The sequence below is a fragment of the Glycine soja genome, chromosome 1 (genome assembly GCF_004193775.1).
Source record: "Glycine soja cultivar W05 chromosome 1, ASM419377v2, whole genome shotgun sequence".
Lineage (NCBI taxonomy): Eukaryota > Viridiplantae > Streptophyta > Magnoliopsida > Fabales > Fabaceae > Glycine > Glycine soja.
In genome coordinates, this window is record NC_041002.1 from 5637772 (window position 1) to 5657668 (window position 19897).

The following is a 19897-nucleotide window of genomic DNA, read 5'->3' on the forward strand; positions in this document are numbered from 1 at the left end:
AAAAAATGTTAACCCCACTCAATATTACATAAATCCGGTCAAAATTTTAACAATCTAATCATCCCCCGAGACAAACCGGTTGACAAAGTACCAGTAACTCACATTGACTGCTTAAATAGTGTAAAAAAAATATTCTACTTAAATCCAAATGTTTTTGCTAAATATCCTACTTAAATAGTGTAAAAAAAATATTCTACCATTTGAACCCCTTGAAGCAATTGAAGAAATGTTTTTGCTTTGGGTGAAGATAAGACACGAAGAATGAAATGAAGTTTTGTAGGGAAGAATGGGGAAAGCGCGGGCTAGGAGTGTAAAAAAAAAACACTCATTCCAATTGAATTGGATTGTAATTAAATTTAAATCAAATTATTTATTTCTTAAACTAGTTTAAGAAAAAAAATTATTATTTTATAAAATCAATTTAATTAATTAAATTGTTTCTATAAAACCAGTTAACTAAATTGGTTTTTATTTAAATATTTTTTATTTAAAAAATAGTTCAAAAATTAATTTAATTTTAAATCATTTTTTAAATCAGTTTAATTATTTAAATATAAAATCGAATAGATAAAAGCCATTCGATTTGATTTTTTTACTAAATTAGTTTTCCATACCCTAGCACAAGGTTATTGCTTTATGCACTTCTAAGTTGTTTCTTGTATATCTTTCTGAATTTTTTTTTTTTTTTTTTTACTTTTGGATGGATCATTTGGGAGGTCAAAATTTATAATTTTTCCAAAATATAATTTAATGTAATTTTACCTTCTAAATTAATTATTCCAAAAGTTAAAAAGAAGTAAAAAAAAAAAAAAACAAGTTGGAGTAAAAAAAAAAGTCAAGAAAGCAATGCATTTGGTATTGCAGTGCGATGAGCTGGTCCTGCAGGAGGGAATCAAATGTTTGTTGGTTCGATGCAATAAGTAAAACACTTCCTAGAAGCCGCCACGTACTCTTTCAAGACTCAGATCAAACAAACTCTTTCCGTCCCTTCAACACGGATCAATTAAATTTATTGCCTCCAACTAACTCATGTGAGGTTTTCTTTAAGCAAATATCTTAAGAATATTTATTAAAAATTTAAAGGAAAAATATTTTTATTAAAAAATAAAATATTAATTTTTTTATGTTTTCTTATAATTTACGTAATAAATGATTCTTTTTAATTTTTAACCACTATCCTAAACATTAATCATCTAAGACTTTTCTTTAATTGAAACTAAACACGAAGTTTCAATTTTAATTAGTACCATAATTTCAGAAAGCAAATTAGATTTTTCCATGATGTCTTAACTTGACTTCGTGTTTGCGTTCTCATCTCAATTAATTATTAAGGATTTGTGGACCTTTTTGAATTTCCCCACAACCCCATTTAAACCTCAGATTTTGTCATCACGTCACATTACAAAACCATCATCATCATCCTCCATCATCGACAGCCCTCTTCAAACTCTTAACTTTAGATTCGTTTTTTTTTTTTCCTTTATATTTTTTTTAAATTTTCTCATAACACAATTCAACACTTAAAGGAACACTTTGAACTTTTCAAAACTATAACCCCTTCTCTCTTTCTTTGTTTTTTCCTGTTATATCAAAAATCACTCTTGCATTACACAAAGTCACATACATGGACCTAACCAAGGACACCAACACCCTTGACACAAATTCTCAAACCCCACCACAACCCTTCACCACCAACGGCTCCCTCAAGCACCATCACCATCACCACCCCACCACCGTGTCACCGCCGCAACAGCCACCGTCTACGGCGGTTGCCTACAAAGAGTGCCTCAAAAACCATGCAGCCAGCATTGGTGGCCACGCGCTTGATGGGTGCGGTGAGTTCATGCCCTCCTCTTTCTCCAACCCCAACGAACCGCGCTCGCTAACGTGCGCCGCGTGTGGATGCCACCGTAACTTCCACCGTCGCCGCGACACACCGGAAAATCATCACCGCTCCAACTCCAGGCCCAATTTCTTAAGCTTCTACCACTCCCCGCCACCGTCTCGTCACGGGGCGGGCCCGAGCTCCAGCCCAAGCCCAAGCCCGATGTCGAGCCCGAGCCCACCGCCAATCTCTCATCATTTCCCACCTTCCTCCCACCATTTCCAAGGCCCAATACCAGCCCACGGGCTCTTGGGCCTTGGAAATGAACATCATCATCACATGAGTTTTAATTTTAACTCTTCTTCCCACTGGAATCCAGAAAACTCGGGTGGGAAGAAGAGGCATAGGACCAAGTTCAGCCATGAACAGAAAGAAAAAATGCACAATTTCGCCGAGAAATTGGGTTGGAGAATGCAGAAAGGGGATGAAGGATTGGTGCAAGATTTCTGCAAGGAGATTGGCGTTTCAAGAGGGGTCTTCAAGGTGTGGATGCACAACAACAAGAACACTTCTGGCAGGAAGAAATCGTTGGAACCAGGTGAAAGAATCAATGGCACCGGTAGTGATAGTACAGATAATAATAATAATCATCCTTACAACACAAACAGCACCAACGATGACACCCACTGAAATTAATTAAGGTAGTTTTGTTTTTGTCTATTTTCATGTTTCTGATTATGGATCATCGTTAATTGTCATAATCTTGATCCGCTGAGAAACTTAGAATTGGCAATATTGGAGCAAGTTAAAAATTTCAAAATCGGATACTAGTTAGTGATAGTTTTTGTTTATTCATATTTCAATAATTTGTTTTCTTTTTTGGTTAATAATATTTCAGCTTATAGCTGGAGAGGAATCTAGTTTTTTTTTAGTTGTTACTGTTAATGCCATTTGCTATGACAGTTTGTTTTTGTTGATAACCTCTGAAATTAATTAATGTCATTTCATAAATGTTTCACCCTCTTATGATGATGGCTCTTATTGCTGTCACGTTTATCTCTTGAGAAGGACAGGTGCAATTTAATGAGTAGTTTTGTTGTATTTAAGATATTCATTTACTTTTGGTAGTAAAAGTGTGCATCTTCTCCAAATGCCCACACTTGTTTGTCCGAGACACTAGTTTCGTCAATCTTGGAGTATATGCCATCAGCTGTTTTGTCCAAATTTTGATTTATGGGATATCACGGAATTATCCTGTTGGAGATAATGCATTGCATGGGTTTTGTGCATAGCATTGCATGATGTTGAACTCTAAAATTTCATCTCCCTGTCCTTGTTAATTTGCCCTGCAACTTATTATACTTCGATTTCTAATAGAGATAAGTGGTGTTAGGCACTAATATAGTGGGATATAGTTTGATAAATAACTTTGTTTTTTAAACATATAATCAAGAATTTGATTCTTTTAAGTCTACATGTATAGAGAGAGAATGAAAAAGATCATCCTTTAAATAGATTTTAGTGTTTTGTAAAATTAATTCTTAATTTCCAGTTGAGGATACAGGATTCACCCAAACAAAAAGTGGTCTTAAGTTTGTTTTAGTCAAGAGTTAAAAGAAAAACCATTAAAACAAAGGAAAGGACATTGATATTAAGGATAATTTAATTTTGGAAATTGCTTATTAGTACGACTTCGTGTGGTAGTATACTCTATATTGCCGATATTTCGTGATTTCTGTTAACTATCAATTTCTTTTATTTTTTTAAATTTTTATCGAGTCAATTATATTAAAATTCACGTGTTTGGTAAGTCATTTCAATATTTTATTAGTTATTTTGACTAAATTACAAGTCTTATGCTGTTCCACTCCTAATTGATAGCTTCAACTGGCTTATTTAGCATTGATGTTTAATTTTTCAAATACATGGGGTGTTCTCTTGAAAATTACTTACCACTTTAGTGGTAGTAGTCTTTCCTATCTTGAATATTTAATATGCAAATTTTAGGTGCAAAAAGGAACAAGGAAGATCTATATTGGAACTATAACTCGCATTGAAAATGACACTTATCTATTCTCGTGATTATGAGTTATAATATAAGAATATTTAATTGACATATAACTATGGCGTGCGTATGTGCTTAGAAGGCAAGCAGCTGCTTCGGTGATTAATTGTCATAAAATCGTAATCTTTAATTTGGTGAGTCAGTGCTTAGTGGAGACAGTGTCTTGGACTAATCTGTCGCGGTGTCACCTTTCCAAATTGGGCTTGGTTCAATGGAGCGGCAACTTTTGTTTTATTTCATAGACGGCTAATGATAACTACTATCCAGTGAGATATACTGCATGAAAGCCATTTTAAGGTTTTTTTTATATCCCAGTTCCATAGTTGATCGAAATAATTTTTATCAAATTTTATTTATATTTTATTAAATTCTAAATTAGTCAATTTTTTTTTAGGAATCAAAGGGTTATGATAAAAAAAAGTTTTCGTTTAATTAATGAATGGTGAATTAAGTTGAGTTTGATCTAATTATAAAGGTTATCAATTAGCTTTTAGCTTTTAATTTTTTTTATTAGTGGAAAAACTTGTTTGATTTTTCAATAAATAATTTTTTAATAGTTTTTAACGTTTATTTGAAACGTTACTTGAAGTAGCTTAAAATGCTATCTTTTAATTTATAGTTTTTTTATATATTTTTTTCATTTTATCTTCAATATATTTAAAATTTTATAGGTACCATTTTAAATAAATCACAATTTTATTATTTTGTTATCATTTTATATTTTTCAGTTATTTCAACAATTAATTTTATCAAACATATAATTTAATAAATTAATTTTTTAGTTTTTAGTTATTGTTAATTTTTTAGCTAATTTTTTGGAACATAACCAAAATGTGTTACATGATGTGTCTCTTCACGTTCTCTTTCTTTGGAAAATTAAGCACCTAATAACATAGATAAAAAGAGTAAGAAATATAAATTTTATAGGTTATATAATGTGATAGGAAGAAAAGGATAAAAAAGAAGAAGTTTAGTTAAGAGTATCTGAAATGAAAGGTTTTCTAGTTTTTTTAAAAAATAGGTGCATCTTATGCGAGGTTTTTTTCTTTTTTCTTTTAAATGGTAGAGGGTGAGGGGAGGGAAGGGATTATGATATACTCTACATAGTACGTAGTATTAGTATTTTGTGTGTGTGTTTTTTTTAAGTGGGGATGTGAAATTAGAGATACAAGGGATGCCAATAACAATGTCTTTTGTTCATTAGTTAATATAAATTGAACGATTAAATTGATAGAATTCACATATTTTACAAAGTTACTAATAAATAATAATTGATAAGAGTTACATAGATCTAATTTGATCCTTGTCAAAAAATATTAATTTGACTATTAAATTTAAATTCATTATAACTTTAAATATATCATATTCATAGAGCTTGCAAAATAGGCTACCCAACCCGGTTCAGCTCATTGGACAAATTAAGTGAAAAAAATTGGTCGGGCCTAAATTCTTTATGAGTATTGTTTGTAGCCTGGACCAGTATTACACCCTATTGATCAATATAAAATATTAGTGTATTTGGTATAAACTCATGATGAAATCACTGCAAAAGTAACTATTTGTTGCCTAAAAAATTCTTGGTAACCAAACATGCACTAATGGCATGAATGCATTATTTTGCTGCTTAATAAATGGTTGTACAGGGTTCGGCAAGTGGTCCAATCACTCGTGAAAGCTTATGGATATGTTAATTGTCGTAAGTTTTGGCCCCAGAAAGTTCATACAGAAAATAGTAATGTCTATTCTAATTTGATCCCTTTTGTCAATAGAAATTCAAAAGTTAATGAATCCTTTGCCTTTCTTTTGTTACGAAATTTGACCAAGCATTCACTTGCGAACTAATTGCATTAGAGTGAAAAAAAAATTACTATATTGATAGTTTTTGTTCAATATACTATGCCAATTTTTTTTTATTTTTTTTTTACATAAACAATCAACACTGCATCGTTTCACTCGTGGTATATTCCCATATTGGGGGGTCCACTCTATCTTTCGATACCATGTGCAATCATTCCAAACTCAACATCCAAGAATCCACTCCAACTTAAACACCACTCATTCGGTTAAATAGCAGCGAACATTGCTCATGTTATACTACCAAGTTTCTCTGAATCATATGATCCCATTCATGCCTCAAACACAAGCCATGATGCATGCTAAATGCCATGCTCATGGTTCTTGATCTAGGTTGGTGCCATCACATTATTCTATAATACCCTCTTACCCTTCTCACTCTTTTTTGAAGATTTCATTGATTCCCACGTATAACTGGTGCGGTTTCGAAGACTTTCTGTGGTTCAGTAAGATCACTCATGCAAGGTAGAGAACTGAACAACTTTGCAAGATATTTGCTTGAACTGCTGCTGGTAAACTCCTCAGATTTTGACCATATATAAAGGTAACCTTAAATTCAAGTTTTTCCATGTGTTTTAGTCTGTTACTTTTTTTAATTTGACTAAATATTAAATTATTTACTTTCTTTTAACGAATTTAATAGTGTGTTTGGGATAGATTCATAATGAAAAAAATCAATTAATTTTTCATCACGAAAGAAAAGTAACAAATAATTACTTTTAGTTTTTCATGATTTCACCGTAATTTTGTAAGTAAAATATCATTTTTTGTGTGTTATTTGAATGCACTTTAAGTAATTAATTGTTGTGAGGAACAAAAATCATTTTATGTGGGTAAATGGAGATTTTATTTTCTAATGAGATTCAATAATCATTGTCCTTTGATCTCTTTCAAATAGTGTGAATAGGGCAATGCTAATGCATAGTACACATTGATTGACTTGAAGATGAGGAGCGTATCATTTGTGTGGGCCGGCCTCATGAAGCAATAATGCAATGCCTATTTGTTGGGGGTACAAATGGGATTTGCTTAGAATTAAAATTAATACAAGTATAGATAAGAATTAGATTACATAAAACAGTATGATTATTGGTGTTTCAAATTTTGATTTATTTAAGAATGTAATTTGTCTTTTTTCCGACGTTGAAACTGGTCTGGAATAAGGCAATTAAAGTATAGCTAACAAAAAGTATATAAAGGAGGTGGATTATTTAATTCTTTAACTTTTTAAAAGAGTAATCATTCAACGATTTTTGTCATATCAAACAATAAAAAAAATCAAAGAATTCAGGGATATTAGTTAAAAAATGATTAGTGGAAACCTCCACTTAATAACACCCAGCAATAGAAAGGAGAAAATAAGATAAATATATATATATATATATATATATATATATATATATATATATATATATATATATATACGTATGATATCATAGAAAGAGAAATAAAAAATTATAAATATTAATAAAATGTTTAAAATAAAAAGGTGTCCACCAATCATTTTTCTTATTAACATAGTACAATTTGTTTGATTTAAACATGCTAGATTCTCAAGTAAATTAAACACGGGAAAAAAGATCAAAAGAAAGATCTGGCTAAGATGGGAGAGTTGGACAAGTCTTCAATTTTTTCTTTCTTTATTGTTAAGAATTACAATAGATAAATCTAAGTAAAGAGAAACTCATAGTTGAGTATAATATTCATATTAAAATTGTTATGAGTGTTAATGATTTCTGTACAAAAAAAAAAAAGAATATCCGTTATAGTACACCAAAAGAATATCATGTTACTTACGAAATAACACCTACCAATAGATATATATTAATTTACATTCAATTGCTTTTCAAAAAGATAAAGTTAGTAAGTTATAATTAGAAATTTTTAAAGAAAATTTTCAGTGAAATTTAATTTTGATCTTATGCTTTCAAATTAGTAAGATATATATATATATATATATATATATATATATATATATATATATATATATCCTCTTTGGGTTGGCTGGAATAAGAATACTTATGGTTTTTTAAAAGGGAAATGCTAGTGCGTTTGAGTTATTGGTTAAGAAAGACTTTAAAAAAGATTTTTAAAAGAGAAAGATTCTTATTAGAATACCTAAAATTGTGTTTTTTTTATCATTTTTTTATCTTCTCTTATGTTGTAGACAATAAATACTTTTTTCTTTAATAACTTTAACCAATATTTCAAAGACACTAATTAGTCAAGACTTTTTTTTTTTTAAATACACCCAAGTTGTATAAGATAATAAATACTATAATTTGATTGTTTAAATGTAAATGCACGAGAAAACTAGGATTTATAAATACAAAAACTTGATTGTTTCAACATAAATGCACCTGAAAACCATAACTGATAAAAAAAAAATACAAACGCAAACACAAAAAAATAAAAACACAGGCACCAGAAAATTCAACTGATATTTGTTTAAAGTTGAAACTATGTAGTATGTACAGTAATAATGTTGGGCGATGCAGCAAGGCATTTGCATACTTTGTTGCCGCGCATTAATCAACAACAAAAACCACGTCAACAGTGAACAAAAGAGAGCAGAACCACAATAAAATAAAAAAAAATCAGAGTGGCGGAGAAGGTGGTGCACGTGGCTGAGGAAAGAGTAATTGGTATGGTGGAGGTTTCGGGTGGGTGATAGAGGAAGGGGAGAGTGGCGGAAGAAGGTGGTAAGTATTTCCTCTCCTGGACTCATGTGTAAAAAAATAATTGATTTCAGAGTAATTAAAAAGTTAATTTATCTCATTTAATTTTTTTAATTTCAGGTAAAAATTAAGATTATTTTAAAAATATCTTTCATTCAAACTTGTTACCATAAATAAAAAGAAATTATTAAAAATAAAATTAAAATTAAATGAATAATATTTTCAGAATAATAACATTTAATATGATAAAATTTGTTAAATTTACTTATATTTAAATTCAAAATATAAAACCAAATTTAGTTATATATGAGTCTAAAGGTAATAATTTTCAAAAAAATAGTTTCAAAGTTATAAGGATATTTAAGAGAAAATAAATAAAAATAAAGACTTAGTTATCAATTTAATCCTTAAATTATTTAAAATACGATCACAATTGTGACAATTTTTATTTAGGATTAGTAAAAACCACCACTATATTTTTTATAATTTTAAATTTTCATTAACACTAGAATCAACCTCTATCTCGAGTTTTGCCTTTGACCACTTCCTCTCCATGAGATCCCCCATCGACTTTCAAGATTTGTGCTACTACTCCACGCCCAAGAACAAAAAACAACTTGCCTCCGACCCTGAATCCTTCATGTCTTTGACAAACTCGGCATCCCCCTCAACGAGTAGAACTCCCACGCCAATGTTGTTGCTAGCTACGTCTTCAACAACACCAAAACATGTTTCCATTTTGTAAGAAGATTGTGAAAAAAAAATAACAAAAAAAATGTGTTCCTGGTATTACTTTTGTCTATCAGTCATAACAATTAAATGTTTAAGGACCTAAACCTGATTTACAACACAATATCAATGACTTACAACAATTAGCAAATTTTATAGTCCACATTAAATAAATAAAAACATTAACTAGAGTTTTACCAAGTATTAAATGAATACACATAACAATATTTAATACAAGAGGAGTTAGTTAAAACAACTAATCATCATTGATGTCTACTACATATTGAGATTCTATAATTAAATGAAACATCAATAAATTAAATTCTTATGTGTCGTAGGTACGGTTTCTACCATAAATGAGCTTCACATGTGCACTGTAACTTCATAAAAAAAAATGTATTTCAGTCCTTGTATTTCCTACAAAGAACTATTCATGAAAAATCAATAACATTACAACAAGAAAAGACAAAAAAGAAAATACTCAAAGGAATCATTATTTTCTTATGTGTCCAAACCTAGACAACAGCATGATTATGATTCGGTTGCGTGTCTAGAATACGACACATAATGAACATGATTCCATTGAGTAGTTTGAATATATATATATATATATATATATATATATATATGACATTGTGATTCCCTTATATCTTTAACATAATAAAATCATAATTCTGTTGTGTAAATAAAATCACATATTTAAGTTAAATTATTTGACGAGAGAAGAGAAGAGGAAAAGTGACGAAGAAGTGAGAGAGGAAAGGAGAAGAGTTGAGGGTGTTGTGAGAGAGTGATTGAGAATTGAGAGAGGAAGAGAGGAGGGTTGAGGGTGTAGGAAAAAGAAAGAAGGGTACGATGGTCAAATTGCTATGACAAGTAATGCCAGTAGCAAATTTTGTAGTGAGAATAACAATGTGCTGTAAAAGAGGTTCTGGGCCCATAGCATCCTTGTGTTGTGGGATATTATTATTCTTCCTTGATACTTCTTTAGATCTAGGACATCATTTCTGCTTATGAAGTCTTTTCAATAACGGGCTTCTCTATTTTTGAGTAAACCCCGTTTTAGTCAGTAAAGATCATAATATAAGCCTAACCAACTTTACTTTTGACCTTATTAAATGGTCACTTTAATTTTTTTTATTATATAAAAAACATTCTTTTTTATTTACTTTATTATTTTTTTGCATAAAACCAAATTGAATAACATTTTGTCAAATTAGAAACATAAAGTAAGAATTTTATAAAGTAATTGGATGCCTACAATTTTAGGAACTGAACTTTTTTTTTTTCTTTAGGCGTGTTGAGAATAAGACCTCATGTATTGAATTGCTATCTGCGTGTTTTACATGTCAACACATCCCTGATGAGTTTGAAAAACCTTTTTTTCTGTCCAATTTAAAAGTGTAGAAGACATGGAAAAGAAAAAGAAAAAGTCATCTAATTGCAACTATTTTTTCCTTTTTAGAGTGCATTCAGCCAAACCCTCGTTGTATGGAAGTGCAACTAAAGTTCTTCCATTGACTTCATGTCTCATGTGAGCCATGAAACTTCCCTAAAACACTTTGAGATATCGGTTTATTAGGCCATGGTTATTGGTGGAGGCGGCAGCATTAATCATCCGGTTTTGGTAGTTCAAAATCTTACATCATTTTAAACCAAAGAATAATGTTTTGTGAACAATTATTAATAATAAAGTTGAGTACATTACAAACTTATTTCTAATAGACTAACAAGATGTGCTTTAAATTTTGGTTTAAATATTATTTTAGTTTCTGAATTTGAGGTATTTGTTTTTTTTGTTCTGAAATTTAAAAATATTTTTTTAGTCTCTAAATTTTAAAAATTTGTATTTTTTAGTCCTTAATATAATAACTTAATATAATAAATTGACACTTTGTGATGATTTTTTAGTTGTTTTAAATTAATTTTTATTTTTTAGTCACTTGAATTTGTATTTAAAAATTGACACAAAACTTAAAAAATCCACCATAAAATGTCAATTTATTATACTAGGAATTAAAAAAAAGTAATTTTTAAAATTTAAGAACTAAAAAAACATTTTTAAATTTTAGGAATTAAACAAAAACACACTCCCAAATTCAAAGATTAAAATAGTAATTAAGCCTTAAAATTATATAAGAATGGGATGAGATCAGCTAAGGGTGGTTAAGGGGATGGGTGGGGCTTGGAAATGAAAATATTTATTTTTTTTAGATTATTGAACAAAGTTATTTTACATTAATAGAAAAAATATGGTAGTCCTCATCGTAAGGTAAGAAAAAGTACCTAGTGATTAACTTGCTAGATAAAGATTTCAATAGACATGTGAAACTTACAATCTAAGTTAGAAAAAAAAAACCTTTATACTAATAAAAAATCAACTTTAAATTCAAAATCAGTTAGCTTATAGTACTTATTCATCTCCCCTTGTATTTTGATATTTTCCTCCGCCATGATGTGCTTGCTTATAGCACTAACTCATGTTTTTCACAAATTAAATGATTGTTAAGTCACTCATGCATTTTGATATATGCATTGAAAATGACACGCACCACCTGCCCAAAAACACCGTCCAAAGAATAGAAGATGACGGAAATCGGCATGCACTTAGCATGAATTGTGCCATAAATTGACTAGGAAACCAAAACATTTTTCAACGGCTTTGTTTTTATCACCATATTCACATCAAGAAGAATCTACAATTAATTAAGAACCCCTCATTTTAAAGTTTTCCTTCACGATTAAAACATTAGAGGAAGAGATATAGCGTAGTTGAAGTGTACATTGTATTATGAGGGTGGCATGGGCTTTTCGGAAAGTTATTGTGTGCCATATTACTTCGTGACGCCACAAACTACTACCTATTAACCAGTGCAGAGTCACATCCAAAACGAAATATAGCCCTTTGCCAGAGTTAACGGTAAGAAATTGACAAAGATGTAATAGCCCAAGATTTACCATATGCATGGGAACTGCTTTTATCCCTTTTGTGAAGAAGAAAGGTACTGCTGCATTTATACGTCTAAAAATACAAATACTATAAATATGTCTCATTTTTTCTTAAATTTTGGTAATTTGGTTTATATAAAAAAATTATTTTCAAAAACCGTCAGTGTAATTTTTTTTTTTTTACAATATCAACTAAAAATCATCACATGAGAAAGTAGTCTAGGTAGTCGTAATATAGTTTTTTTTTTTAACGTTATCATCTAATTGCAAATTCACATGTATATGAATTTGTTGATTATTATAATAATCATCTTAAAAATATTTTTTTATTAATTAACATTATAAAAAAACTTCCACAGTTAATGTATAGAAATTAAATTCATCAATATATATCCATAACTTTTACCATAATTATTATAAAAGAAAACCAGCTTGTATATCATATTATCTGAGTTTGTTTAAACTTAAAAAAAAAACTTTAAAATAAATATTTTTTATAAGTATTTTTTAAGAAATAAGCATGATTTACTTCTTAAAATAAATAGAACATTATTATTTTTTAAAATAAAAACAATTTAGATAAGCACTAAAGAATAAAAAAATATTTATTTATTAAAAAATAAACATTTATTTCAATAAATAACTTTAAGCAAACTCAACTTATAATATATAATATCAATATAACCATATTTGATTAGATGACGAGTAGCATTCTAATTAAATTCAAGTCTATACAAAAGACAAAACAACATAACATCATCTTTGTTAATGAAGTACTTCATCTAACCTTTTCTATTTGTAGACACGCTGCTACCAAATTTTCATGCTGTCAGAAGTCTTGTTAGTCACTGAATCCATGATCATGAAAATTTTACAATTTATAGTCGTTCATGTTTTGCCCTTAACCAATGAGCAAATTTAAATGTTGACGTTTCATTTATATAAATATTTGTATTAATAGTGCAAATATTGATATAAGATCTTTCTTCTCACACTGATTCATCATTCAATTGTTTTTCTCCTAGCAGGTGGAGTTGGTTTCATAACCACAAATCAGTGGCAGTGGGACAAATTTTTTAACTGGATTTAAAATATAAAATAAATCAACAAATAAAATAAACCCTAAGTCTTCTTATCCCTGCCAACCCAAAGAAGAAAAAACTTTCATTTTGCTAACCATGCAAGATATTGACCCACTAAATCCAAACACCACCCACTAATTCCGAGTTAGAGAACAAATAATAAAAAAAAAATTGTCTTAAAGGCAAGTACAGTGTCCACTTCAACTCTCTCACACCTTTCAAACAGAATAGCACGTACCACCACAAAAACCCACATAACTGTTAAAGCAAAACTACTTTAACTGCTAATGCTACCAAACCAAACCAAGTGCAATCAAAATTCTCTTTCCTTGTCTACTAAAAACCCGCACGTTAACTCGAGAAAAATATTGTCTCCAATGGTAGATATCAATGATCTATATAAAAAATTCTAACGTTGTTTTCTTTCCTTGTACACATGTGCACAATCTTCTCCCACAATCTCGCTCTTTTGGTCCAAAAATAAATCACCATGCCCAGATCTCGTCCTGCCACTGATTTCGCTGATCTTGAATGTTTGAAATGAAAATTTCCATGACCAAAGTCTTCTTTACCTTCTAATTTGGTTTGGAATTTTCGTGGGCATGAAAACAAGGCCTTTCATTTCCCAAGGTTGATTTGGATTGGAGGATGGGTACTAAGAGTCTCTTAATGCTTAAGTCCCACATTGATTCCATCAACATACGAGTTGTGAATGATTTTGTTTGTGTGAACATGTTGTGGGCCTTTGCTTCTCTGCGGGTGTTTGTTTGCAACTATGTTTTCTATGAGTTTGGATTGGTGATCAGATATATTTTCAGGTTTGGTTAACTTTTGTTGATATTTTTAAGTGTTTATGTGATGATCACTGAATGAGAATGAGTAATTTGTTTTTTGTTATTTTTATTTTTTGCTTCAGGTTTCTTCATTTGGGAGATGCAGAAGATGAGATCATTGTTCAGAAACTAAAACACGTTGAAAGGAACCAGGTTTCTGATTCTGAGATTGATGGGTTCCAAGAGGAGCTGGCTAGTTTTCTGTTTTGGAGTGAAGATTTTCATGAAGAGACAGAGGCAGAAACAGAGAGCTCTGTTTCTTTCATGGAGGTTGCTCCTGAAAGTGAGAAAAGAGATGGAGACACAGATTGCTCTGCTTTTTCCATGGAGATTATTGCTCTTGAAAGGGAGAAAAGAGATGGAGAAACAGAGTGCTCTGTTTTTATGGACACCCACTGTGATGTTCATGAAGATGGGGTGAAAACAGAGGTGCCTACAGAGAGCTCTGTTTCAGAAGAGATTGACTCGGACATTCGTGAAGATGGTATGAGTAGGGGAATAGAAGAAAAAGGATCTTCTTTTATGAATAGTGACACTGACAACTACGTTACTCATGACAATAATAGGGAAATCGAAAGAGAAACGCAGGAGCTTGGTTTCATGGAGACTGACTCAGATGTTCATGAAGATGGTAAAAGAAATGATGAAGATGAAACAGAGAACTCTGTTTTCGTGGAGAATGACTCTGATCTCCATCGAAGAATAATGGAGAGAGAAGAAGAAGAAATAAAAGAACATGTTTCTGCGGAGATTGATACTGTTGTTCATGAAGAATTCAAGAAAATTGATGAAAATGAAACTGGGAGTGGTGTTTTAATGGAGAATGTCTCTAGTGAAACTGTAAATGATGATGGTGCGGAAACAGATGAAAATGATGAGGGCTTTGTTCATGGAGAAGATACAAAGATAGAAGAAAAAGAAGAAGAAACATATGGGCATGTTTTTGTGGACACTAACTCTGTAACAACCACAAGTAAGTGTGAGTACTTATCAGGAAAAGATATAAGTGGGTTCATGGAGGAACCAACAACATTGAGGTTCAGTTTTCGAGAATTTCACATGGGTCTAGATATTTCAACTGTTTCTGACAATGCATATGCCAGTCCAAAAATTATTACCGACAAGGAATTTTCAGAGTTTGGTTCAGAGAAAAAGCCTGTGGCTCAAGCACAAACAGAGGACTCTGTTCAAGAAGAGGTTTCAGCACCTTCTACCCATATCCCACTTCACTTTGAGAGTAACATGTTTGGTGGATCCGATTCATCTGATGAAGATTATTTTCTTTACAATGAAAACTCAGTGACATCCGATTCGGAGTCGGAGTCATCTAGCTCAAGTGGTTTGAACTGGGGCAACAGCAACAAAATGGATGATTCAATTGTATACCAGTTTCTGGGTGGTAAAAATGATGGTGAAGGATTTCAACCTGAGATTCTGAAGCTGATGTTGAGGGAAGAAAGAAAAGAAGTTGTGGAGGAGAAGCAATCTTCATGTGATGGAAAAGTTTCAGAATTTAATGCTCATGCCATTTATTCTGGAGATGGGTATATGGAAATGGAACCTTGCATGAAGGGTTTGAATTCCTTAAATGCACATGGTTTTGGTGGTAAAGAATCTGGAAAATCTGGGGTTAAAGATCAAAAAGAAGGTTCACAAAATGGATATGTGTGCAGTGGCTTGAAGAAAAGTGAAGAAATTAGGTGGGAAGATGAATTGAGTGATTCAGAATCTGATGAGGGTGACTTTGAATGGGAGCATGATGATTTAGTTGAACAGCTGAAATTGGAGTTGAAAAATTCAAGGCAAGGAGGACTTGCCACAATTGTAGAAGAAGAGGAAGAGGCGGAGGAAGAGGTGGTGGTGGTGGAGGAGGAGGAGGAGGAGCAGGAAAGAGTGTCCCCAAGAGTGGTTGAAGATCCAAAGCCAGTGGAAATTGAAGAGAAGCTTGAATACAAGGATCAAATTGATGAAATTGATAAAGTTTACAAGAGCTATGCAGAGAAGATGAAGAAACTTGATATCTTGAATTACCAGACCATGCATGCATTAGGTGAGAACTAAATTAACTTCTTCTATGTTAAACTCTTGCTGTGGAAAATTTCATATTTGATCAATTTCAATGTTTTTGGTAAATTTTTCAGCATGTTGCTTAATGTTAAAACATAAGTCTTGAGTCTTCAATCTCCACCGTACCGATCCCTTATGCTTAGTTAGAAGTTCTATTTTTCACACTTGCAAAACTGCATATTGAAGTTTCTTCTGGTTCAACTTTATCATCTTTTATGATTTATAATTTTATTTTATTTTTATGAATTTTGGTCACATTCAATCAACGGGAAGAAATTTTTTTGAGAACGCTCTTGGATATACAATCATGACATGGTGGGCCATTGCATATCTTACATCTATCATATTTTGCTAATTATGTGTCCATAAAGCTATTCATGTCTTTGTTTATTTTTCCCAATAATAAAGCCAAAGATAGTGACCACTCTGCATCATAAATTTCAATTCCATTCTCTACCAATCCTTTTCCTACTTTCCATAGAGCTCTACTTTATACATTAAAATATCAGCGAATGAGATTGATTCTCCTCGTTCTACTGTACAAAGCATTCAATAAAGTTGAAGGAACCTTCAATATCACTTTTATTAGAGTTTTGACTATGTTTGAAACTTTGGATTAATTAATGGTTTCTAATATTATACTCTAAGCAAAGAAAATGTTTGTTTATGACTAAATCATTTTCTCTGTCTTCAATTGCAGGTCTGCTTCAACTAAAAGACCCTCTAAAATTAATTTCATTTCCAAAATCCGCAATCCAAGGTGCAAAGCCTGTAATCTCTCAGAACTTGTGGCCACGCAAAGCTTCAAAGAACTCATCAGATCCATTGGTAAAGCTTGTTCATGAACTGCAGAGAGATTTGGAATTAGTATATGTTGGGCAAGTTTGCCTCTCTTGGGAAATCCTTTGTTGGCAACACAAGAAAGCCCTTGAGTTACAACAATATGATTCACAAGGGTCTCATAGTCATAGGTATAACCATGTTGCTGGTGAGTTTCAACTTTTTCAAGTCCTAGTTCAGAGATTCATAGAGAATGAGCCATTTCAAGGCCCTAGGCTACAGAACTATGTCAAGAACCGTTGCGTGATTCGCAACTTGCTCCAAGTTCCAGGCATTAAAGGTGAACAAAATGAACCACAATTCAGTTCTTTCACACACTGCCACCTAGTGAGATGCTTATCTTTTTGTTGTGAATGCTTTGCAGATGATAGTAAAGTTGATGAGGAGGAGGATGCAATTGCTAGTGGAAAGTTGGCAGATATCATCAAGGAATCAATGCGGGTGTTCTGGGAATTTGTTCGAGCAGATAAAGATTATGGGAATGTGATCTTTAAAGCTTCTCGGCACAACAGAATTGATCTTAAAGACCCTATGATTTCTGGTCTTATGGTGGACATTAAAACACAACTACAGAAAGTATGTTCATTATTGACTAACCCTCATTTAGTCCTTAACACTATATACTTTAGTTATTTTAAGCCTTTCAACTTTGTTGATTTTTTATTTTAGTTGCTAAGGAAACATCATCAATTTAGTCCTTAACCTTAATAGAAAAAGAAGTGAAAGAAGACTGATGTTAAGAACTAATGTTTTCCTTAGTCGGATTTTTGTTATTATTAATAAATTTCAACCAATAAAAAAGATTATGTCCATAAGAGTGTGTTAGAAGTGTATTTCTCGTCGGTCAAAATGCTCTCAATTGCTTACAATCTTGGTTTTCATGTTGCAGAAGGAGAGAAGGCTCAAGGACATAGTGAGAACCGGGAATTGCATAGTGAAGAAGTTCCAAAAGCACCATGAGGATGAACTTGATCATGAGCAATTGGTTGCTCGGGTGGGGTTGAGATTGATTTCAAGGGTGGTAAACATGTCCAAATTGAGAAAAGAACAGCTAATATGGTGTAATGAGAAGTTACTCCGAATCAAGTTTTTGAGCAGGAAGATTGTTCAGGTGGAACCTTCCTTCTTGCTTTTTCCATGTTGACAATTTGTTCTCAATTTTAGAGGAAGAGAAATGCTAGAGGAATAGAGATAGGGATACCTTTTCACAGAAAATGATATCCTAGCTTACACAGAAATTGAGACACACGCCACAGAATTCTCAGTGTATATATATAAGTTATATATATAAGCTTGTTGCTTATACATCATGGTAATATAATAAATGGCAAGCTTGGTTAGTTCAATATATGTGTGATTTTGAAGTAATTTTTCTATTTTATGTCCTTAAATATTGTAGTAGTACTCAACATAAAAAAAATATACTAAAAATTTTCTCATAAATTTATGCAGCAAGTATATTATGGGCCATCTCAAATCCTGATTGTTACTACTTAATATAATAATATTTAATCTGTGAACATCTAAAATAATTTCAAGAAAAGGATGAGTTATTGAGACGGGACAGATCATAAACATTCCTGAACAACTATAAGAACATTAAATTGAAACAAATGTTGATTTTCCAGAGCAACTAAACAACTAAGCCCAATGTAAATATTGGGCTAATTAAATTAGGTCTAGGGTCCCATTATAAGACAAGTTGGGCAAGTGACTTTGTATTTGAGATTAGACATAGAAAATGTGTTAGTGTAAAGATTTTTAAAAAGATTGGTTATGTAGGGTTTTATTGTGAGACAAGTTGGCCAAGTCACTCGATAATTAAGATAACCAACACAAGTATATGCTGTTACTGGAAATACACTCAACCAGTTAGAAATCACCTTAAATATGACTTTTTAAGTAATTATTACAAAAAAAAATTGTTTTATCTAACACAACGATCTAGTTTTAATACTATCCGATTCAAGCATCAAGTTTGCAACTACATAAAATACCCAGAGTGAAACTTTTGTCACACATAGGTCCTACTCAACTTCACGTGAATTGGTTTATCTGAACGATACATGTAGTCTCAAACAAAAGAATACATAACAATCTATGATTGAATTACAATATAAAAAAAAAAACTTCTACACCATCAGTACATTTAAAATAAATCCATTTTAAAATAACATTATTTAATGGCATAATCCCTTAGGGGCAAAGCCAGAATTTTTATATAAGGGGTGTTAATATAAAAAAAAAATATGGCTTAGAAAAAATAGTTACAATTTTATATGCCTGACATTTATAAAAGTTTTAATATACGACTAATATATTATATTTTATGAGTAAAAAGAAATATGTAATTATGTTGAGTATAAGAGAGATGCTAATCAACAAGTGCAACCAACACATAAGCGGCGTTCAAAGACTAGTAGCAAAAGGAGAATAAAATAAAATAAAAATCATTTAAATTAAGTGAAAAGAAGCATATTATTCAAAGTATTTCAAAAATAGATACTTAATAACACATGAAAAATCCTTAGAAAATACTTGGTAAAATGAATTGCACATGATGAATGCTTAGATAAGTTAACTAAGTATAGATGTATCATTAACAAAAATAGGAACTGTAAATCTAAAAAAAGTTATTACTAAAAGAAACCAGTTGTTTTCGAAGCTAATTTTTTCTATAAATTTATCATTTTATGAAAGGTACTAAATTATTTTAAGTGTTTTTTTATAACTCCATCTATTCTTATTTATAGGATTCAAATTACAAGTGATGTTTGTTCTTTTTTACAAGACCCAATCTATAATGTTTCTTGCATTAATTATTTTTATTCTAAAGTATCGTTAATTAATTGTACTATATATCAAAAAATTATAAGAGAGTGATAAGTATTAATGACCATGATGTTTTGAAGAAAAAAAAAATAGATAAATGTGTTTCTATTAACTAAATTAATCAATTTTCCTAATCTAACTTA

The 19897-nt window shown here is 31.0% G+C and overlaps 2 protein-coding genes across 2 annotated transcripts; both read left to right on the forward strand.

Moving 5' to 3' along the window:
* The first annotated feature begins 1439 nt into the window (after positions 1-1439).
* Positions 1440-2926, forward strand: LOC114411272 (zinc-finger homeodomain protein 10-like). The gene has a single exon (XM_028375005.1). The coding sequence runs from the start codon at positions 1625-1627 to the stop codon at positions 2513-2515; it is 891 nt and encodes a 296-aa protein (XP_028230806.1). The 5' UTR covers positions 1440-1624; the 3' UTR covers positions 2516-2926.
* Positions 2927-5986: 3060 nt separating this feature from the next.
* On the forward strand, positions 5987-18268 carry LOC114411280. Its single transcript, XM_028375013.1, has 6 exons — positions 5987-6288; positions 13129-14000; positions 14099-16065; positions 16783-17202; positions 17287-17498; positions 17812-18268. Exons 2-6 carry the CDS (start codon positions 13831-13833, stop codon positions 18064-18066), a joined length of 3024 nt encoding a protein of 1007 aa, XP_028230814.1. The 5' UTR covers positions 5987-6288; positions 13129-13830; the 3' UTR covers positions 18067-18268.
* Positions 18269-19897: the final 1629 nt, after the last annotated feature.

What these genes read in the sequence shown, in the direction of transcription:
- LOC114411272 (XM_028375005.1), top strand. Translation starts at nt 1,625, where the DNA reads ATGGACCTAACCAAGGACACCAACACCCTTGACACAAATTCTCAAACC.
- LOC114411280 (XM_028375013.1), top strand. Translation starts at nt 13,831, where the DNA reads ATGGGTACTAAGAGTCTCTTAATGCTTAAGTCCCACATTGATTCCATC. An exon ending in GTGATCAGATATATTTTCAG is followed by an intron (nt 14,001 to 14,098) that starts GTTTGGTTAACT and finishes TTTTTGCTTCAG; the next exon opens with GTTTCTTCATTTGGGAGATG. An exon ending in CCAAGTTCCAGGCATTAAAG is followed by an intron (nt 17,203 to 17,286) that starts GTGAACAAAATG and finishes AATGCTTTGCAG; the next exon opens with ATGATAGTAAAGTTGATGAG.